The sequence below is a fragment of the Lethenteron reissneri genome, chromosome 69 (assembly GCF_015708825.2).
Source record: "Lethenteron reissneri isolate LAM-NWPU_2019-01 chromosome 69, ASM1570882v1, whole genome shotgun sequence".
In the NCBI taxonomy this organism is placed as follows: domain Eukaryota; kingdom Metazoa; phylum Chordata; class Hyperoartia; order Petromyzontiformes; family Petromyzontidae; genus Lethenteron; species Lethenteron reissneri.
The window spans coordinates 1,406,617-1,430,341 of record NC_083847.1 but is presented as its reverse complement, the minus strand read 5'-3'; the positions used below and the strand labels follow the sequence as shown (position 1 = coordinate 1,430,341).

At 47.8% G+C, this 23,725-nt stretch overlaps 1 protein-coding gene across 1 annotated transcript; it reads right to left on the bottom strand.

The window, feature by feature from the left end:
• Positions 1-10,217: 10,217 nt before the first annotated feature.
• On the bottom strand, positions 10,218-18,169 carry LOC133360812 (complement C1q subcomponent subunit C-like). The gene is made up of 4 exons (XM_061579684.1): positions 17,953-18,169; positions 16,669-16,825; positions 15,134-15,196; positions 10,218-13,144 (listed from the first exon to the last, which is right to left on the bottom strand). The coding sequence occupies exons 2-4, from the start codon at positions 16,823-16,825 to the stop codon at positions 12,648-12,650; spliced, it is 717 nt and encodes a 238-aa protein (XP_061435668.1). The 5' UTR covers positions 17,953-18,169; the 3' UTR covers positions 10,218-12,647.
• Positions 18,170-23,725: the final 5,556 nt, after the last annotated feature.

The window sequence follows — 23,725 nt, the reverse complement described above, 5'->3', positions numbered from 1 at the left end:
TCAAACTAACGTTAAATACCATAATGTTGGAAAATATTCCTACGCGGTGGTGGTTAATCCAAACATTACAACTTTTCAAGCCAAGGCTTGTGATTAATTAACTTTCACGATGCCCAGTCTCCTTTGTGTTCGGGACGCTGCCGAAGCAGCAGGGGGTGCTTGTTTCAAGAGAGTAGTTCACAGGCCTCCGTTACTGCGTGTTTTTTTAGTACGCGCTAAATCCAGATATGTAAAAAGATAACTATTACATAAAATATAGGCGATATCGCTCCTAATATAATTTTTTGAAAATGGCATTTATACAACACCCCTAATGATTGTGATAGGTGTGGCACCTTTTTGATGGAGTTTAACAGTAATTTGTGATCGGGTATTACTGAGGCAGACTCCATCTCCTCAGCAACCCGTGACCAACACCCATCTTTGCAGCTGTGTATGGATCTCCAAATCTCTGAGAGAAAGCTGCGGTAAGCCTCCTCATTCTCTGACATGGGATGCTGTAGACCGTGAAAGTGGACATGTCGCTTTTTCTCAGCCAGCCTGAACACCTCCTCTGTCCGCTAAGGTATCTGGGGAGAATTGGACAGTGCACCCAAAGCAGCCATTGCAGCTGCATGAGCCACAGTCTTATAACTCGCCAATTTCCCCTCGACATCAGGAATGGTGGAAGATGCAAACCCCAGCTGCAAGTGATCATGAAATTCTCGCTTGCAACTTTCATTAGCTAGCTGAGACTAGGCCGCTGTGTGTTTGAATAGGGTCCTGGATGTACACCCACTACCGGAGTGGAAGAATGGCAGGCGCATCCGCTTTTCCATCACTATGTAGTCCAGCAGATGTTCTTGCTTGGACCCGGCATGCATCTATGATGTTGTGTGGATGCATCGATGCTGGAACAGCGTGTTGGTAATTACAAGCCCATGGGCTGCACAAACGTTGTTTTTGAGCTGATCTGTCCGATGCCTTCCAATCACTCCAGACCAGGTGCCAGCATCATGACCCATGAGCGTTCGAACATTTCACGTGGCCACTCACAATGGCTTCTTGCTGTTTTTGGAGGAACCCCAATGGTAAGGATTCAGTCTCCTGGCTCCGCCAAATGGGGTTTGGCCAGGAGACGTCATAGAAGCCTGTCCCCCGGGGCCTCTGGCACAAGTTTAGTTAGATTATTTACATGTATTTTAGTGGTATTTGTATTGAAGGTGGAGTGGTTACCAACCCCTCAAACCCATCCAGAGCCCCGGTTTTGTCGCTATGGTGGCTATAACCACCATGAACGGGTATCGCCGATTTTGGAATTGGCCTTTCCTGGATGGCATTGCTCACATCCACCACAGCGTTGCCGTCCGGCACCAGCGAAGAGATAGGGGGTTGTTTTTGCTGGACACATGAACACACACACACATAGAATTAAATGAACACGCACACAAAGATAAAGATCCCCCGTATAGGCTTAACAGACTGTAGGGGCAAGTGCTGTTAGTGAGCACCTATGAATGCCGGAACGGTACATGAGGGGGTGGGTGGCCAGCACCACGCCCGACCGCCTTTGTCTCCCAAGTGGCGATGTTTACACACCGCACCAGGTACTCATTTCAGGCTGAATCGACCTAGGGGAGGCCCAGGACCGGTTCAGATAATCGTCACCGGTGTTGACTGTGAGCGGGAATCGAACTCGGGTCACCGGGTTCATAGCGCAGCGCACTAACCGCTACACTACCGCTCCCCACCCACACACATACACACACATGGACACGGACACATGTGAACAAAGAAACACATACAGAAACATACACATGAACATATCATATATATCCACACATAACACAGGAACATGCACACACATACACACACATCAATATACACATATGTATATCAACATACACACACACACACACATATATGAACATTCACATATATACACACGAACACACACACATATACGCACACATGAACAGACACACACAATGACAAACCAGTCTAAGGAGTTCACCCCCATCGGTGGCTCTGACGTCAGAAGAGGAAATTCATTCCACGTCTGCTGTTGTTGCTGCTGGTGATTGAGTGAATCCCCAAAACAGGATTGGATGTTTTTAGAAAGTAAGACGCATAGTTTGTTTTCCATCCCCCGCACCTCCGATTAGCACAGTTGGCCACATACGGTGCAAAAAAAATATATATAAACTCACACAGAGACCCATCAACTCACACAATGACCTATAGACTCACACAGAGACCCATCAACTCACACAATGACCTATAGAGTCACACAGAGACCTATAAACTCACACAATTACCTATAGACTCACACAGATACCCATCAACTCACACAATGACCTAAAGACTCACACAGAGACCCATAAACTCACACAATGACCTAAAGACTCACACAGAGACCCATCAACTCACACAATGACCTATAGACTCACACAAAGACCCATCAACTCACACAATGACCTATAGACTCACACAAAGACCCATCAACTCATACAATGACCTATAGACTCACACAAAGACCCATCAACTCACACAATGACCTATAGACTCACACAGAGACCCATAAACTCACACAATTACCTATAGACTCACACAGAGACCCATAAACTCACACAATTACCTATAGACTCACACAATGACCTATAGACTCACACAGAGACCCATCAACTCACACAATGACCTATAGAGTCACACAGAGACCTATAAACTCACACAATTACCTATAGACTCACACAGAGACCCATAAACTCACACAATGACCTAAAGACTCACACAGAGACCCATCAACTCACACAATGACCTAAAGACTCACACAGAGACCCATCAACTCACACAATGACCTAAAGACTCACACAGAGACCCATCAACTCACACAATGACCTAAAGACTCACACAGAGACCCATAATCTCACACAATTACCTATAGACTCACACAAAGACCCATCAACTCACACAATGACCTAAAGACTCACACAGAGACCCATCAACTCACACAATGACCTATAGACTCACACAGAGACCCATCAACTCACACAATGACCTATAGAGTCACACAGAGACCTATAAACTCACACAATTACCTATAGACTCACACAGATACCCATCAACTCACACAATGACCTAAAGACTCACACAGAGACCCATAAACTCACACAATGACCTAAAGACTCACACAGAGACCCATCAACTCACACAATGACCTATAGACTCACACAAAGACCCATCAACTCACACAATGACCTATAGACTCACACAAAGACCCATCAACTCATACAATGACCTATAGACTCACACAAAGACCCATCAACTCACACAATGACCTATAGACTCACACAGAGACCCATAAACTCACACAATTACCTATAGACTCACACAGAGACCCATAAACTCACACAATTACCTATAGACTCACACAATGACCTATAGACTCACACAGAGACCCATCAACTCACACAATGACCTATAGAGTCACACAGAGACCTATAAACTCACACAATTACCTATAGACTCACACAGAGACCCATAAACTCACACAATGACCTAAAGACTCACACAGAGACCCATCAACTCACACAATGACCTAAAGACTCACACAGAGACCCATCAACTCACACAATGACCTAAAGACTCACACAGAGACCCATCAACTCACACAATGACCTAAAGACTCACACAGAGACCCATAATCTCACACAATTACCTATAGACTCACACAAAGACCCATCAACTCACACAATGACCTAAAGACTCACACAGAGACCCATCAACTCACACAATGACCTAAAGACTCACACAGAGACCCATAAACTCACACAATGACCTATAGACGCACACAAAGACCCATAAACTCACACAATGACCTATAGACTCACACAAAGACCCATCAACTCACACAATTACCTATAGACTCACACAAAGACCCATCAACTCACACAATGACCTAAAGACTCACACAGAGACCCATAATCTCACACAATGACCTATAGACTCACACAGAGACCCATAAACTCACACAATTACCTATAGACTCACACAAAGACCCATCAACTCACACAATGACCTATAGACTCACACAAAGACCCATCAACTCACACAATGACCTATAGAGTCACACAGAGACCTATAAACTCACACAATTACCTATAGACTCACACAGAGACCCATAAACTCACACAATTACCTATAGACTCACACAGAGACCCATAAACTCACACAATGACCTATAGACTCACACAGTGACCCATAAACTCACACAATGACCTATAGACTTACACAGAGACCCATAAACTCACACAATGACCTATAGACTCACACAAAGACCCATAGCCTCACACATAGACTCAAAGACTCACATTGAAGCCCATAAACTCATATAGAGACCCATAGACTCACACAGAGACCCACAGACTCGCATAGAGACGTATAAACTCACACATAGACTCAAAGACTCACATAGAAGCCCATAAACTTTCATATAAACCCATAGACTCAGACAGAGACACGGAAACTCACACATACATAGTTTGTTGTCCTCCCACACCTCATATAAAGTTATAGCGTATATATTGTTTATACGGGGGTTAAAAAACCATCCCCAGCTATTTGAGTAAAAGTGAATCGTAACTTGCATAGCCACCCCACCAACGTTGAAATAGCGATTCGGTAGTTGCGCCACCTGGGAGCGTGTTGCATGCGCTGGGACTTTGTGCAGCTGTCTTGAACTCACGATGCGAGAGAGAGAGAGAGCGTCTCTCTATCTCCAGTGCTCCTGTGTTTAAGACCCCGTGGGCTGAACACAACATCCGGCTGTGGTGGTTCACCGGACTGCAGTGCGGACTTGGATTCTGACGCTTAAACGCCCAACTCTAGTCCTTTAACTGGACGGTGTCCTGTGCTTTATGAATGTCAATTTAACCCAAATAAGCAGTAGGATTTAGCCACCAATATTATTCATGATAGATTTAAAAAATATAATATTGGAGTAAAATGGTGTCAGTATAAATGTCGTTAACCCGACACAGCCCATTCAGTAAAGGTTTGTCACGTAAACAAAAGGTGGCCAATTAGTTTCTACTTCAGCGCTAACGGGTTGTGTATTGGTTGAGTAAATCCATTGCAACATTTGCAATATTGAGTTACCGTGACGTTTCGCTAGTAATTTACATCAACCATCATCATCATTGGGCGACTTTTGCCAAAATTACTTCCGGTCTTAAATAGAGAAACGTGGCGTCATCACTGTGAGCCAATCAGAGAGCAGAGGGTGATTATTGTAATTCTGTAACAATGGATTATGTTAATCTGGAACAGATGGCTTAATCACAGTTAATCAGTATTGTGATGCCTTTACAAGGCATACAATTGCAAGGTGTATTACTTAATAATAGGCTTCCAAGCAGCGCTAAGCCTGAAGCAGTCAGAACGGTTACAGTTATTTGTATTTCTCTCAATTTCAATGGCTTCTCGAATTAGTCTTGTGTGGCAAATTAGGAATGGATCACTCTTTTAATGATGTCCGTGTGCAGCAAGGGAGTAAAGTGTGGGTCTGTGAAAGTCCTGATGTGCTGTGCAGTGCATCAATACATGTGTGTACAGCAGCATGTGATGACTGAGTTCTTGGCCAAATGATAATTAGTGTTACATAACCAAATCAACGTTATCAGAATCAATTGAATGCTCTTGTTAACAAGCTTGTTCTGCAAATGCCAACAGTTGTGTTTGCGAGTGCTTAATATTGATTCGTTGTTCTTTAAGTCCCATACAAATGTAGTGTTGTTCTATGGAGACACACACTTGTTCTTGGAGGCAACGCGTTTATTTAACGACCCAACAGGCTAACTACGTAAACATCCACTTCATCCACTTTAACGGGGTAACGAGATAACCGGGTCAAGCCAGCGAAGTCTGCCTGACCCACGACGCCGAGCGTGACGACAACCGAAGACCGACGAGACACAGGACCCAGGCTTGATTCCACAGACGAGCCAAGAACATTCTCGGGACCGCGCCTTCATGCTCCTGGGCGTGGCTCCGTCTTCGGGTACGCCCCCTTCGAGACCTTTCCCGAAGGATCTCTGTCCCGGTCACGTGCCCCTCAAGCCCCCCTCACTACCCTGTCACGGTCACATACCCTCTCGGGTTCACTCAGGCTACCACGTCCTCACTTATGATCACTGTTTCATTGCTTTTATGGGTTTATTTTGGTGATTTTTGAAAAGTTTTTCGGTTTGGCCATGTTTGTTTGTTGTAGTACAGAGTTAGACTGATGGCCTTAATCTAAGTTGTCTTGTGGTTGTTGTTGTTTGACTTGCATCCCACTGGGATATTTGCACAGTGTTGGTGTACGGTGCTTTTTCTGCAATATTTAGCTGTCTTTTCTTGGATTTTCTGTTTGCACATAGTCACTTTAAGATGTTTTCTTGTTTATGTTTTAGTTTTTTTTGTTTGTTGCGGTTGAAACTTGAAACTTGCCCTCTTTCAGTCCATCACCAAGACTATGCCGCCTAGGGCTGGCTGACCTGCCGTACTAGGCCTCGGCAAGGTAAGATAATTTACCCTTTTTACCGGGTAAAAGGGTAAAGTGTAAAGGTGTCGACGTGCCAAGGGGTAAGGTAAAAGGTAGGGTAAAGGTAGCTCGGAAGAATTATCTGGTAGGGTAAAGGTAGCGCAAAGTATTACCCGGTAAATACGGTACCTTGTTTACCGTTAAAAGCTCCGTGGCGCAGTCCGTGGCCTCCATTTTACAAGTAATATTTAATAAAACTTTTTTAAAACACGCTTTTATTAAATGTACTAGTAATGGCAGAACTCCACGACTCCAGGAAGTGGCCCCAAGGCTTGCCATAATGTAAGGGGCTGTGGCCAATTACAGCCAACGTCAGTTGAGCGTGGACAATTAGACCAAAGCCGAAACATAACATATAAAAAAGAATGTTTAAAAAAATATATTTTTATGATAGAATAAAGAAATGTCATCAGTATGACATAAGTATACCAAGTTATCAGTCGATACCACATTGGAAAGTAGGTTAAAATTGAGTTACAAGATTTGAGGATACAACGACAACAACGACAACAACGATGGCAAGCGTGTAAAATTGGAATCATTGGGAGTATTCTATATGAATAAAGCACTCTACCTAGCATTTACCTGTTATAAACCTTTATGTGTAGTAGTACCCCAGTAATTACCCTGTAATCAGGTAATTTGTATGGGGTAAGGGTAAAATGTAGGGTAAAGGTAGGCTCGTTGCTTTTTACCTTTTACCTTACCTGCTCAAGGGTGAAAGGTCGAGTAGAGTGATTGTATTGTGGTAAGGTAAAAAGTAGGGTATAGATAGGTTCGTTGTTTTTACCTTTTACCTTACCTTGCCGAGGCCTATGCCGTACTTACTCTGGTGCTAGAGAGAGACTCCAGACTCATAGTTCCACGCCTGTAACAGTCGCTGTCTCGAACACCCTCGTGACACCATTTACATCACTACAAATACACGATAACAATTAATCCGGTACACACCTTCTGTTCATCACTTCGGCAGCTCCTCTTTAGTTCAAAATGCTAGGTTTTTTGTATTTTTCACCATCGCGATCATCATCAGCGCGCGTGAGTTCATTGTGAATGAGTGGTCTGATTTTTTCTCCTCGTGACCAATATTATCCATAATAGAGGTTTTTGGGTTAGATCGCGGAAATATGAACCGCTAAACACCACCCGATACAGACAATTACTAAGGTTTGTCATGTAAACAAAACATGCCAAATCGTTACTAGTGCAGCACACCGGTATGTTGGAGAGTAAACCCACTACGTTTTGTTTACCTTACAAACCTTTACTAATTTAATGATACATTTATATTTACGCAATCTCACAAAAAAAAAACCTCATGATTTATTTAATGTTGCTTCCAACACTTACATGAATAATTTACACAAATTACAATTATATTTACGCGAACCCAACTATTTTTAAGTGACTTTACCGAAAGAACCAAAGAGAAAACTATTACATTGTATTGCTATTGTAAACAGACCTTGCCCCAGTGCTAAATGAATAAGTACTGTACCGTACAGTACACGGGGCTGCACTCCGTGAACACGTACGCCGTTGGGTGCAACAATGCAATCGATTGATCAATAGTTCATTAAAAACTGAGAAGCCATGCATCAAACGATATATGTGAAGAATATACTGCAGCAGACTCTAGATTATCCACGCTAATGATGAGGAACGACGGCCGCGCTTAATTACCAAATCGCAGATAATCCAAAAACATACAATTTTCTGCCGATCTCTATGCAACAAAACGAACTAATATAGGTGTAGGACTCGTACTAACGCGACAGCTTCTTTGTCTTTCTCGGTTTTTTATTAACGCGTATAGTTCACATCTCCTCCGTCGGCATCACCCAATGTCCCTCCATTCTCTTCAACGCACAATTCCCCATCAACATCACTCAATGTCCCTCCGTTCGCTCGCTCCGCTCCGCTGGCTTCGCTCGCTCTCCTTCTGCTCCTCTCCTCCAGCGACCTCCCTCTCTGCTCTCTCTCTCTCCAGCTTGGTCGCTCTTTGTTCTCCCTGCCGTCTCACTCCGTCGTAGCTTCTCCAACAAGGTCCGTTACTCCACTGCTATCCTATACTGTATTCTCTTTATCCGCTGCTACCATACTCTGTCTTCTCTCTGTCCACTGCTACCTTATACTATACTCTCGTCCACTGCTACGTATACTATACTATCTTGTCCACTGCTACCTTATACTATACTCTCTTGTCCACTGCTACGTATACTATACTCTCTTGTCCACTGCTACCTTATACTATACTCTCTTGTCCACTGCTACCCTATACTATACTCTCTTGTCTGCTGCTCCGTCTCTTTCTCTGTCCGCCTCTCATCCAAGGCACCAACCAACTCCCGTTTCTCCCCACGCTCTTTGCCTTTATCCCCGAACCAATTCCCCTTAATTAATTGGACTATCCCCCGCTTTGCTACTCGACCCCAGCCCCCAGCCTCACGTGGTGTTGTTGTTGTAGACACCGCGGCGCCAATTCCCGACACCCATACCTCTCGTCCCATCACCAGCCTGCGTCCTCGATTACCCCCGAACACCTGCAGGCCTCCCTTAATTACCTGACCACCTTAATTGGTACAACAACAACAGTATGTTGCCCTGCTCCGTGTCCCCATTTGCCCTCACTGTCCGCCGCGTGCCCGTATCACAATCCAACGCGTGACGCGTGTTTCTCAAGTCCTACATATATATGGATGGCTTCATGAACAAATCTCTGAAGGTAGCCAGTAGGTTTGCAGAGTACCTCCGTCTTGGAAAAATCAATTTCGTGAGCCCACAGCGTTAAAACAATGATCGGCAATGACCGTGTTTTAGATCTGCCTTGTGTTCACTGACGCGGTCCGAAACATGTCGTTTCGTTTCCCCAATGTAGCTGCTGCCACAACCACAAATCAGTTTGTAGACACCAGGGTATTGCATGTCAGGAATCACATCTTTTACAGATGGGATTAAATCACAAATTTTGTGTACTGTATTGAAACGAACCTGGATCTTGTGTTTGTTTAAGATTTTGGAAATCTTTTTGGTAACCCCTGCTATGTACGGTAAAGTGATGGTTTTAGCTGTCTCCCCAGCCATGCGGAGACAGCTTTGCGGATTGTACGGCCGGGTACAGGTAGCCGGGTATCGGGTAGGGTACGGGTATCGGGTACCCGATTGCGACCTCTGACTGGGAGGAAGCCTCCGGCCGCCACGTGGCCGCTGGCGTCCCGGAGGCGAGCGACGTGGTCCCACTCTCTGACTCCACACACTGACCTCGACCTCTTTTCCGCGTCCCCTTATATCCCCTGGCCCACGTCACCAATCCCCGCCTACAGCCACGTTCCCTCACGAACCTTCGAGATGGTTACTTCCCATGAGCCTTTTGAGCTCCGCCCCTAACCTCGGCCCGTCCCTCTGATTGGGTGATGGCCCAAGCGGCGGAGCCTATCACACTGATCGGCGCTCATCGGTGAACTCTCGTATTACACATATATAATCGATTATACATTGGATCATCGATTATCTGGCGGCTTTGGAGGAAAAGATGGCGCCGGATTTTCAAAAACGACACATAATCACTGAATCGTAATATGTTTAAATAGTAATTTTTTAAAACATTCCTGCATAACCTTATGTTTTTAGGTGTTGTGTCTGTGTTTTTGTGTGTGTTTTACATGTGTTTACTATTTGAAGTTGGCATACACAAACATACAAATTGACACAAATAAATATTCACACGATTACAGATCCTTTATGTATGGCAGACGAAAAACCCCTTGGAAATAAAGAAAAAAAGCCTCCTTTCTTTCAGCAACGCACAGAAGCACGCGACGAGAAGTCCGCATCAACGCCACACGCTGTGGCCCTAGGACATTAACGTGAGAGGAGCACTCTTAAAAAGTAGTTCCCCGTCAACCGACGGGCCGAGCATCGCCGTGTCACCGTATCACTCCGCGTTACCGCTTCACCATAACAGTTGAGCCATCATGCAGTCTTGAGAAAGTACTTTGCCCGCTGACCTCTCAGAAACCGCGTTACAGCAACGGTGGAGCACGTTCCACGTTACAACAGCACACAAGTTCCCTGTTATAATGTTAAGCGTTCTGTGTTATAACGTTGAGCACGATACGCGTTGTAACGTTGCATGCATTCAGCATTATAACTGCGTGCGTATTCCTTCTTATTACGGTGCGTGCGTTCTGAATTATAACGGTTTGTATTTTGCATTATAATGGTGCGCGCATTCCACGTTGTAACGGTACGTGCGTTCCACGTCGTAACAGGCAGCGGCGTTACCTATTGTAACGGTGATCGTTCTGTGTTATAACATAATGGTGTGCATTCCGCATTGAGTGAAAAGTGTTTTGAAATGGAAGAAGCGCGTTATATAGTGGAAGCGAGGACTCACCAAACGTGGAACTTTGAGCGAATAATATGTAGGCAGGCTTAATCTCTTTCAAGGTGTTCTATTGCAGTAGGGGCCACGTGAACCTACTTGATAGATGGTGCAGTGAAAACTATTGACTACAATCCCATTTCTAACTTCGTGGCTAAGTAACAAATAATTCCCAACAAGCGTGCCCTGTGTGTGCGTGTGTATGTATGTACGTTGAACTTCTTTCGCACCATACATAGCCAACCGTGCGAATCAGAAGAGAGAGGGGAAGGACCACAAATTATGGGTCTCTGAGGGAGTCTATGAGTCTCTGTGTGAGTCTATGGGTCTCTGTGTGAGTCTATGGGTCTCTGTGTGAGTCTAAGGATCTCTGTGTGAGTCTATGGGTCTCTGTGTGAGTCTATGGGTCTCTGAGGGAGTCTAAGGATCTCTGTTTGAGTCTACAGGTCTCTGTGTGAGTCTATGGGTCTCTGTGTGAGTCTACAGGTCTCTGTGTGAGTCTACGGGCCTCTGTGTGAGTCTACAGGTCTCTGTGTGAGTCTACGGGCCTCTGTGTGAGTCTATGGGTCTCTGTGTGAGTCTATGGGTCTCTGTGTGAGTCTATGGGTCTCTGTGTGAGTCTATGTTCAGACCACTGCTGGAATTTCCAGCCAAGTCCCGAGACTGTCACTGCATGGAGTCACTCAGAGCGCTTTTGGAAGCGCAAAACACAAATCCCGAGACTGCCGCTGCATAGATCCCATAAGAGCACTGTTGTGAGTGCAATGCAAGACCGAGGTTGATTCTGTGTTGAATTTTGGGAGTACGGCTCTACCGTTGAGTCCTGGGGGTGTCCCTGACGCTGTAGTCGACCTCGATGGTGAATTTGCGTACCCAGTGCATCTGGTACGTTGCCTCGTCGCCCAGGAGTTGAGGCGTGCATCAGGGTTGGTGTGAACGGTCCTCACGGTGGTCTCTACCTGTGTAAGTCGACGTGGTTTCCGTCATTGTTGACACGCGGGGTCGCTGTGTGAAGTCGGTGAACTGCAGGGTTCTGTAGACACGTGTTATTATTGTCGCCGAGAGTTTGAAGAATTGGTTGTACTTGGTTGTCAAGAAATTGTTATCCGCCACAGTTGGGTCACGTCCTTGTGCGTAACGAACCAAGGCATAGTTACTACATTCCAAATCTTGTTAAGATTCCCAGTATTCCAGATGGAGTTATTGTCCTTCTTTCTGTTGCCGTCCGATGCAAAATATTGAGGGAATTGCACGGGAGAGAAAATTGATCCCCTCTCCTCTCTCTCCCATGTTAGAAATGAGCAACTCTTAGCTATCAGCTGGAATTGGAATATTTCCCCCTTCACTGCCGATGCCGGATGTGAAAATTGGTGAGGTTTCAGGACTTTTTCAGTTGGTGCATGCAGCTATGTCTCTCTGCATTGTCTAACCGATTCATAATCGCCCAGACACCCTGGCTGACATGGAGAAAGGTGGCTGAGAAAAAGTGCTGGCTCTATTTTTCCTCTGGTGAGAAAATTTCACATCCGAAAATTTGCAGTCATTACCACAGCATTGGGCAAGCCGAGCATATTTGCTGGGTATTTTTCTGAGATGTTACCCAAAAGCTTTGTTTATCACGGGGGGAGGGGGTACATATGCGTGTGTGTTATTGTGTTCCCAATCTGTCTTCCCAGACACGCCGATAGAAACAAAAACGATTCACTCGGGGTACAGGATATAGCCGCTGAACACCGCATCTCTGTGCACGTTGAAGAACAAATTTATGTATGGAGCCTCCATCTCCAGCCAAACCTCATCCTCGGCTTTGAGACTCAGCACGACGCTGCCACTTATTGCGTGGAATTTCTCACCGCACACCTTAGAGACGACCTTCCCGTTTTTCATGATCATAATCACGAGGTGCTTTTCATGGGCATGCATGTACAGCGTGAAATAGTAGACGCCTGGATGGGCGCAGGTGAACTTCCCCGTGCCGGGGTTGTAGTGGCCCTGCGGGTTGGTGATGATGACGTTGAACGTCATTGGAGCGCCGGCTGCCGGCGTGTAGGCGCCGACCTTCGCAGAGAAAGCTGACCTGGGCCCCACGCCGCTCTCTCCCCGCTCGCCTTTCTCGCCTCTTTCGCCCTGCTCACCTGGGACTCCCGGAGTCCCCGCGCGCCCTGGTTGGCCAAGAGGGCCCAGCTTTCCCGGCAGACCTAGGCGGACAACACGGTCCAAACGCACGGCGTGTGCATGTGTGTGTCATCCCACGGTAGTGTAGCGGTTCGCGCTATGAACCCAGCAGAGATGATTATCTGAACCAGTCCTGGGACTCCTTCCCTAGGTCGACTCAGCCTCAAATGATTACCTGGTGAGACGTGTTAACAACGCCACTTGGGAGACAAAGGCGTGCCGGCCTTCATTGGTGCTCACTAACAGCACTTGCCACAACAGTCTGATGAGGCGATACGGGTGATTTTAGTGTATTTATCCCAACTCTCAAACGGAGAGATGGGGCAATTCTGCATCTATGTTGATGACGGTGAGCCAAACCTGCACAATTGGTGTATTTTAACTTCACGCAGGGGCGGTTTCTTCATTAGGGCGATTGGGCGACGCACCACCAATGTCATTCAACCACAGAGTCACGCTAGCCATCACTGTGCCTCTGGATATAGTCCAATCAGCGTCATGTCACGTTCTGTGGAGTACCGCCTCTTTTTGGGCGATTTCACTCCGGCTGAGAATCGCCCCGAGTGGCCCCATAGACTTACATTCAAAGATGTTTTTTTTCGAACGGCGGGCGCTGCAATGCATTCTCTATGACTTCCGGGAGGGCTCGCCCTAACGTGCTTACGTCATCATACGTAAGCACGTTTCATCCAAGAATATAATTTGTCGCCACCTAGTGGAATCTTTAATAAAAGAAACTTGAGTGGATTCTATTAATAGTGAGTATAGAAACAAACAAGATGTATTGTAAGAGTCACTTTATTTTTCATTAATATTAAAGAAGTGAAGTTGTCTTTACATGCTTAAGCTGTTAATGTATCCATTGCATGGGTGGACCTTATCCTTATCAATCATCCAGACATTTGCCCCCCCTGAGAGATTTTGCAGGAGACGCCACTGACTTCATGTAAAAAAGTATAGCAGAAGTGATAAATCGCTTCGTGGCACATGCAGCCTGTCGGTGGCTAGATGTTAACTACCTCACCTGGTTTACAGGAGGTCGTGTGCTCGATCGCAATCCTGAGGCCAGCTGTTTACTTGGAGTTTGCATGCCTGGATTTTTCACCGGGTCCTCCGATTTCATTCCCTCCACATGTAGACATGTATTTGGCTGAACAAATGTCCACGTGATGATAAGTCCACTTCGTCGAGCTATCATTACGTGTGGCCAGGTCGCTTCTGAACAAGAGCTCCATATGTCGCGTGGTGTTTATTCACGCGGAAAACTTCGTCTTTTTCTCCTGAGTTACTTTATTCGTCTCACACGGATGCTCCTCACGTTCAACACCACGTACTCATGTCGCAAACTCTTTCTTTCTTCCTCCGCTAGCCTGTTACTCCCCGCTCTCCTAGCCTGTCACGGACTCTCTCTGTACACTCTGCTAGTTTCTCACCGCTAAAGCCTATCACACTCAAACTAAAGATTTTCCGCTAGTCTTTCCACTGCTAGCGTGTCTCGCCCTTTCCCCCAGCGGGGGATCAGCCATCACCTCTGGGGAGGACGAGGTGTGGAGGGCAAGGTACCGTACTTCTCTTGAATACTGTTCACTGCTTCATCTCCAACCAACTTGCTTCACACGTTCCCCTTATATCCCCCTCCTAATTAAGTGCCCTCAGGTGGCCCTCATTAAGCCAGCGTCTTCCCGACGCCTCTTGCACGTGTTCTCACCCTCATCGCCACTATCTCTCGCATCCTTGGCACCTAACCCGCGTTTGCATTTGCAGCCAGCCAATCACTGCCTCGTTCCCTAATTGCTGGCGTCTCTCTGTCTGCTGTCTCCCAGGCCACCCGCCTGCACCTGCTCGTCCTGAGTTGACCTCACTGTTTGCAACCCCGTACATGAATGCAACTGCTGTTTGCAAACCCTGCGCGCGTTACGCCACTACACATAGCTCAGTGAGGATTACTTGGTAATAAAATAAATACATAGAATCAGCTGCTAGGAGCACACGAGTCAGTGTCACAGTCCCACCTGGGTCTCCAGTCAAGCCTCGAGCCCCGAGGTCTCCCTTGGCTCCAGGTGCTCCGGTAACGCCTGCGAGAAGAACAAAGCATGGCTCGTCCGCTCCTCAAGCCACTCTCAATTCACACCACTCGCTTCCACTCACTCTCCTGCCTCTCCTCTCTCATCTCACTCTGCTCCCATCCATGCACTCTCCTGCCTCTCCACTCTCATGTCACTCTACTCCCCTCCACGCACTCTCCTGCCTCTGCCCAGTGGCGGCTCCTGCAAAATCTCTCAGGGGGGGCAAATGTCTGGATGATTGATAAGGATAAGGTCCACCCATGCAATGGATGCATTAACAGCTTAAGCATGTAAAGGCAACTTCACTTATTTAATATTAATGAAAAATAAAGTGACTCTTACAATACATATTGTATGTTTCTATACTCACTATTAAAACAAACCACTCAAGTTTATTTTATTAAAGATTCCACTAGGTGGCCACAAATTATATTGTTGGATGAAACGTGCTTACGTATGATGACGTAAGCACGTATGACGACGTAAGCACGTTAGGGCTTGTCCTCCCGGAAGCCATAGAGAATGCATTGGAGTGCCCCCCGGTCGAAAAAAAACATCTTTGAATGTAAGTCTATGGGGCCACTCGGGGCGATTCTCAGCCGGAGTTAAATCGCCCAAAAAGAGGCGGTACTCCACAGAACGTGACATGACGCTGATTGGACTATATCCAGAGGCTGCAGTGACGCCTAGCATGACTCTGTGGTTCAATGACATTGGTGGTGCGTCGCCCAATCGCCCTAATGAAGAAACCGCCCCTGCTCTGCCCTCTCATCTCACTCTACTCCCCTCCACTCACTCTCATCCCTCTCCACTCTCATCTCAGTCAACGTCCCTCCACTCACTCTCCTACCTCTCCCCTCTCATCTCACTCAACTCCCAACACGCACTCTCCTTGCCTCTCCCCACCCATCTCACTCCCCTCCACGCACTCTCCTACCTCTCCCCAATCATCTCAATCTACTCCCCTCCACGCTCTCTCCTGCCTCTCCACTCTCATCTCACTCTACTCCGCTCCACGCACTCTCCTGCCTCTCCACTCTCATCTCACTCTACTCCCCTCCACGCACTCTCCTGCCTCTCCACTCTCATCTCACTCTACTCCCCTCCACGCACTCTCATGCCTCTCCACTCTCATCTCACTCTACTCCCCTCCACGCACTCTCGTGCCTCTCCCCTCTCATCTCACTCATATCCCCTCCACGCACTCTCCTGCCTCTGCCCTCTCATCTCACTCTACTCCACACGAGACACTCTCCTACGATAATGAGTGAGTGAACGATCGAGTGCATGACATGGCGAGTGAACGATTGAGTGAGTGAATGAGTGAGTGAATTAGTTAGTGAATGAGTGAGTGAACGAGTGAACAAATGAGTGAGCAAGTGAACAAATGAGTGAGCGAGTGAGTGAACGAGTGAGCGAGCGAGTGATCGCGTCGCACCACGAGCGCACCGTGGGGGATTCTCTGGGACCCGACCCCTCACCGTCTCTGCCGTCCCTCCCGGGGGCCCCAGGGGTCCCGTGCTGCCCCGGAGCTCCGGGCTGTCCGGGGATCCCGTTGATGCCCGCGCAGACGGTCCTCTCCTGCTGGGCTCCCACCACCCCAAGCAGCAGCAGCAGCGGTAGGGCCGAGATGGACATCTGGGGACAGCAGTGGCGAGATGTTAACTAGCTCGCCTGGTACACAGGATGGATTTAAACACGAACGTTAAGTTTATTTTACCAAGTAAGGTACACATGAGCTGATATATAGTAGCTATTTTTTCACAAGCGCCCTGCCCATCACAAATGTGGGTCTATGTGTAAGTCTCTTCGTCTCTGTGCGAGTTTGTGGGTCCTTGTGTGAGTCTACTCGTCTCTATGTGAGTTTACGGGTCTCTGTTTGAGTCTGTGGGTCTCTGTGAGTAATATGGGTCTCTATATGAGGAATCTACGGATTTCTGAGTGAGGCTATGGATCTCTGTGTGAGTCTATGGGTCTCTGTGTGAGTCTATGGATCTTTTTTTTGAGTGTACGAGTCCCTGTGTGAGTTTGTGGGTCTATGTATGAGTTTATTGGTCTATATGATTATACGGGTCTCTTTGTGAGTCTATGGTCGCTGTGTGAGTCTATGGGTCTCTGTGGTAGGAGTTTATGGCCTCTGCGTGAGTCTGCGGGCTTATGTGTGAGTCAACTCGTCTTAATGTGAGTCTACAGGTCTCTGTTTGAGGCTGTGGGTCTATGTGTGAGTCTATGGGTTTCTGTGTGAGGCTATGGATCTCTGTGTACATCTATGGGTCTGTGTGAGTCTTCGGGTCCCAGTGTGAGTCTGTGGGTCTATATGTGAGTCTGTGGGTGTATGTGTGATGAGTCTATGGGTCTCCATGTGAGTCTATGGGGTTCTGTGTGAGGCTATGGATCTCTGTGTACATCTATGGGTCTGTGTGAGTCTACGGGTCCCAGTGTGAGTCTGTGGGTCTATATGTGAGTTTGTGGCTTTATGTTTGAGTTTAGTCATCTCTATGTGAGTCTATGGGTCTGTGCTAGTCTACGGGTCCCTGTGTATGTCTGTTGGTCTATGAGTGAGTGGACTCGTCTCTATGTGAGGCTATGGGTCTTTTTGTGAGTCTATGGGTCTCTGTGAGTAATTTATGGGTCTATGTGTGAGAAATCTATGGGTTTCTGTGTGAGGCTATGGAACTCTGTGTGAGGCTATAGGTATGTTTGTTATGAGTCTTAGGGTCTGGTGTGATGAGTCTATGGATCTCTGTGTGAGTCTTTATACGTACGGTACGTTGAATTTTCTTTCGTTCCACCGTACGTAGCAGCTGAGCGTCCTGCTAATCGGAGGTTGTCGGTGCTCAGCGTTGGTCACCAAGTCACTGAAATCCTCTCCCCGTCTCCCCTTTTAAACGTTACTCGGGTCACGTGCTCCTCCATGTCCAACTTGGTCCAGACCTCCCACGTGTGATGTCACAGTCAATACGCGCGCGCACAAACAAGAAAGACAAAGATCCCCCGTGTAGCCTGTAACAGACTGCCGGGGGCAAGTGACTGTTAGTAACGAGAAGTAGCAGCGCCTATGGAGTCTGGCACTGTGGCACACGAGGGGGTGGGTGTCCAGCAACACCACGCCCAACCGCCTTTGTCTCCCTTAGTGGTGATATTTAGCAGTGACGTGCGGTGAGGTCAATGGCTGGGGAGGCACTGGCTCGTATCAAAGCCAGATTTACACACTGAAGGGGGCGTGTCCTCACTGAGGGGATGTGTCCTCACTAAGGGGGCGTGTCCTGACTGAGGGGGGCGGTTCTGAAGGGGTCTACAAACATTACATTGGTGACATACTGAGATAGTAACAGGCACGCGCTTATTGCCCGCGCTCCATCCAGTTTCTGAGGGGTTGCGCAATCAGAGGGGAGGCTGAGCTCGTCGCTGCCTCACCTCTCGTCTCTCCCTGTATTTGCAGTGGAGCTCGGCAAATTTGGCGATTTTGACTATGAAAATTATTGGATTCATACAGAAATTATATTCATAACACAGATTAGTGTGGAAATCTTCCAATTTATTCAATTTTATTATTCTTTTATTACTTGAAGTAAAGCTATTTTCATTGTAGTTTGACAGGTGAGGCTCTGCCTCCCCTGCCTCGCCTTACCGCACGTGACTGCCCCCGTGAGTGAGTGGTTGGGTGAGTGAGTGGGTGAGTGAGTGGTTAAGTGAGTGAGTGGGGGATTGGCTGAGTGGGTGAGTGAGTGGGTGAGTGAGTGAGTGGGTGAGTGAGTGGGTGAGTGAGTGGGTGATTGGCTGAGTGGGTGAGTGAGTGGTTGGGTGAGTGAGTGGGTGAGTGAGTGAGTGGGTGTTTGGCTGAGTGGGTGAGTGGGTGAGTGAGTGAGTGAGTGGGTGAGTGAGTGTATTGGTGAGTGTGTAGGTGAGTGTGTGAGTGTGTGGATGAGTGTGTGCGTGAGTGTGTGGGTGTGTGTGTAGTTCTGTCCTTCAAGTCTTCATTGAACGGATCTGATCTGCACACACATAGACACACACACACGTACAACAAAGATCCCCCATGTAGCCTGTAACAGACTGTTGGGGCAAGCGCTGTTAGCGAGCACCTATGAAGGCCGGCATGGCACACGAAGGGGTGGGTGGTCAGCACCTGGTCCCTTTTGTCTCCCCAGCGGTGATGATTTTACGTCCCGCACCAGGTACTCATTTGAGACTGAGTCGACCTAGCGGAGGCTCAGGGCCAGTTTAGATAATCGAAATCACCGATGTTGGCCGTGAATCGAACTCGGGTCACCGGGTTCGCAGCGCAGCATTGCGCTAACTGCTACACTACCGCTCCCCCACACAACAACAACACTAAGTGGCGGTGACGTCACCACGACGCTTGCGCCAGGCCATGTGCACCTTGAGACCACGTGAAGTTTCGAACTCCCGCTCGTCGGGGCAGACCCAGTAGGTGCCATGGGTCTAACTGAGATGACTGGCTGATGCACCACCTGTGCCCATTTCTGTGCATACTCTTGTTTAAGAAAACGTTGGCTACAACTGGAGATAGGGGGGGACCCATTGGGGTGCCCTCAGTTTGTTTGTAGAAAGTTCCATTCGAGGTGAAGTATGTATTGGTTAAGCAGTGTCTCACCAGGGGGGGGGGGTATCCCAGTATTCAGTCCTTGATGAACCAAGATTTCAATGATTGCGATGGTGTCAGGTACAGGAACTTTGGTGAATAAGGAAACCACACCAAAACTGACAAGCAGGTCGTCTGGGGTTGTAGCCAAAGTTTTCATGGAGAAATTTGAGACTGACGCCATCCAGACTGCCACTCTACGCCCGACCTTATGGAAGAGGTACGTAGATGACACTTTTGTCATCTGGCCACATGGCCGGCCTGCTCTAGACCAATTCCTCGACCACATCAATTCCATACACCCAGCCATCAGATTTACCATGGAAGTCGAAAAAGATGGCAAGCTACCCTTTTTGGATGTCCTAATTAAAAGGAGACCTGATGGTTCAATGAGCCACTCTGTCTACAGGAAAGCCACCAATACGGATGCTTACCTAAAACCGGATTTCCACCACCATCCATCCCAGAAGAACTCCCTCATCAAGACTCTATACCATAGAGCCCAATGCATCTTCGACCAGGAACACATTGCCAGTGAACTCAAACACGTACGCCAAGGTATAGAGTGGTGTATAGTAATACAGTATGTAATTTAATGTTGGGTTTGTCTATGGTAGTAAATAGTACGTGGTAGACACGTGTGATGTAAGAGAAAAAAGTTTAGCTGGAAGCATATTATATTTTTTGCGACGTAGAATTGTAATGTATTACTTACTGTTAGTAGCTCAGCTTATTGGAGAGTATATTTAGTATACTAATGATACTATGTAGTTCATACTTTCGTTTTTTACATGGTTGTTTAGTAACTGCAGCTACATACTATTAACATTCCTTCCCTTTGTTAATGCTACCCTCATCCCCTCCCTTTGATGCTAATCCTGCATAATGCATGGGCATAATATGAGTTTGAAACCCTCCCGCCCACCTCCTACGCATTTCCTCTAAATATGCTAAATTCCGCTTGATATGCAAATTATTTTGTCAAGGCGCTCTTCTTCCCCCTCCAACCCAGCTTAAATATACGCTCGAAGCTTGGTGGTGTTTCATTCTTCACCTGAGGACGGCTGCTTGCGTTGTGGCCGAAACGTCGTGAGAATTATTTTATGATGTTTTATTTTTATTATTGTATTATTTCCCTTCTACGTGACTTTACCGAAATAACCAATAAGATTCTTCTATACTTTTTAGTAATTTCGGTAAAGTCACGTAGGTGGAAATAAAACAAAATAAATCACGACGTTTTGATCGCAACACAAGCAATCGTCATCAGCTGAACACCTGATGACAATTGCTGGTGATTTTACCGAAATAACCAAACAGTATGGATTCCTGCAGTCACCAAAGCATCAAATCAAGATGACGACTTCTTCCAATATATGAGGCACGACAGCAGGGTCATCCACATTTTCCCCAATTATGTTTTCCACACTGAGGGATTTCCCCTCCCCTAAGACCTCGCAGAAATGCTCAGCAAATCTACAAACCTGTTCCTGGGGGTCGTAGACCATATCACATTTTTCCATGTTGTCTATTGTGATGAAAACATTTTTAAAAATAAAATATAGGTAAAATAACGAAATTAAAATGTACTATTGGCTCTCTTGTTGTCTAGGGGTATGTATCACCAATCGTGATAATATCAATGATTCTCACTTCAACTTGTACGCTTCTTGCGTTAACATTAATGGTTCTCGCTTTAACAATTATGTGTGCAATTGTGTCAGGTCTCGGGATTCGGATCTCGCCGCAGGATACAGTTCGTTATTACGACAATGATGCACAAGTTTAGGAAAGAAGCACACAGAAACCTGTTTTTAATCTAAGCAACTTTAATCTCAACTTCTGCCAACATCCAAAAATTATTATCATCAGAACACCAACAACATTGTCCATGCAAGTTTAGTGTAGCAGCGCTGACTGGCGACTAGAAGTAGCAATTACGGGTGTACCCACCCAAGGTGAAGAACTGGGGCAAGGGTCATGGAAGGAATAATAACTGGGTCAAAGGTCATGGAAGGGATCCATCTTTGAGCTCCCAGAACCAGCTGGAAGGTTCGAGAAGGGGGGCGTGTCCAGGGTGGGACCAGATCAGCGGGAGGATAAAAGGGGGCGAGAGAGGGAGTTTGGTGGCTGTCCGTGGGAATCAGGGTCGTCTCGCCGTGGAAGTCGTCCTCGTCGTCGCCATTGCTGCTGCCATGCTTGTCATCGCCCGACGCCACCACTGCTGGATAGTCAGCCAGCTATCCAGTCAGTTAGCGTCGTCGAGCTCGGTGGTCAGGTTAAATTTCCCACACTAACACAGCCACCTCGCACGCCGAGCTCGACATTGCTGCTCTGCGATCTGCCATTAACATGATTATCTCTCACATTATCATAATATCTCACATTAACATGCTAATCTCTCACATTAACATAGCCACCTCCACGCCCTCGTCGTGGAGGCCACTGTGTGGTGCCACAGCGACGGGGCCGCTCTGCCGAGCCAGGGAGCCGCCCGGCTTCCCCCACCGCACTTCCCCCCATCACCCCCCCCACATAAGCACGCACCCGCTCCCACGTAGGGCCTCGTGGTCGGGTCACCTACCCTGAGTTTTCACCCGAGGGCCCCCTCGGGGGGTTACCCCACGGTTTCTCAGGGCCAGGGAATTTGACAGGACCCTTCCCAGGCCAAGTAACACTGCGGCGCCGTGGGCGGATTTGAGATCGCACGACCACGGCGAGCTCAGAGAGCCCCGCAGTTAGAAACGCATACAAACACAAACACGGGTCAGCAAGGCGGATAGCTGGGATCAGGACCAAAAAAAAAAGCAGCGTTGGCGGAGAGCGACGGACCCGGGGCTACTGATTGGTCGAAAGGTCAAAAGCCGGCGGGATCGCAAAAGGGCGGGAAATCCTAGGCTCAGGATTGGTCGAGAGACCAAGGCGGTCGGGACGGGGGCGCCTAGCCTTTGATGTGAATAGTATAAAAGACGGAGGGCAGAGTAGGGGAGTCTCTCTTCTTCTGGAGTTTTGACACGGAGTCAGCGACGAAGGAGTCATCGGGCGAGCCGCTAGATTGTCTGCAGGACGATCTGAGCGCCGCAAGGCCACCAAGGGCTACAGACGGTATCGTATTACGCGCCTTACAACACCTCAGAGCGGAGAGTAGGATCCGTAGGAGAAGGGTTAGTTCAGGGTAAGGACGAGAGGAAAGCAGTTTAACAGAGAGCGCAGCATAGAATAGGGCTGCACGCCACCAGAGTGTGGGTTAGAAGCGCCTTGCTGGCCCGCACACACACACGGGTGGCTCGGTTGGTTAACCAGCGCTAATAAAATCTCGAGCGTAGTAATAAAACCGTGTTGTTGGGTATTTTTGCACGTGGTATTAGCGTGCGCTGCATTCGCGCGTGTGTGGTCGTTGTATGCGTAAAGGCCGTGGTCTCTGTACGATTGTGCGGGTACGGAGGTGTGTGTGCACGCCGCGCTCGGTAAAACCCGCAAGCCGCACACGGTGAACCCGCGAGCCGCGGCGCCGGAGCGCGCTGTGATCGCACGGCCGGGGGGAGCGAGAAGAGGAGGAGGGAGAGCGCTTTTGTGTGTTTGCGTGCCTACGCAGCCGTGTGAGAGGAGAATCGTCCTTGTACGATACTTGTGTTGACGTACACGTGCGAGTGCGGGAGGGGACGAGTCGTTGTGTCGGCGTGTGCCCCGCTCGCGTGTGCGAAACCGCTGTGCGCATTGAAGCTGTTAGCTTTGTGCGATCGTGCGTGTGCTCGTTACTTGCGTAAGTGCGGCGCGGTGGTGGGCCCCTGACCCCCAACCCCGCGGCTCGAGCGCGTAATCGGCTGCGCATTGTCGTGCTGTTTATCTCGCGCGCACGGCGGCGGCAACTTGCGCTCCGCGGCCAACATCAGCGCAGGGGGAGCATGCACACACGATCCGCAGCACTCACG

Coding starts and splice junctions, on each gene's coding strand:
- LOC133360812 (XM_061579684.1), bottom strand. CDS start 16,825: ATGTCCATCTCGGCCCTACCGCTGCTGCTGCTGCTTGGGGTGGTGGGA. Junction 15,197..16,668: donor CGGGAGGGACGGCAGAGACG/GTGAGGGGTCGG, acceptor TTCTTCTCGCAG/GCGTTACCGGAGCACCTGGA. Junction 13,145..15,133: donor AGGCTTGACTGGAGACCCAG/GTGGGACTGTGA, acceptor TTGTCCGCCTAG/GTCTGCCGGGAAAGCTGGGC.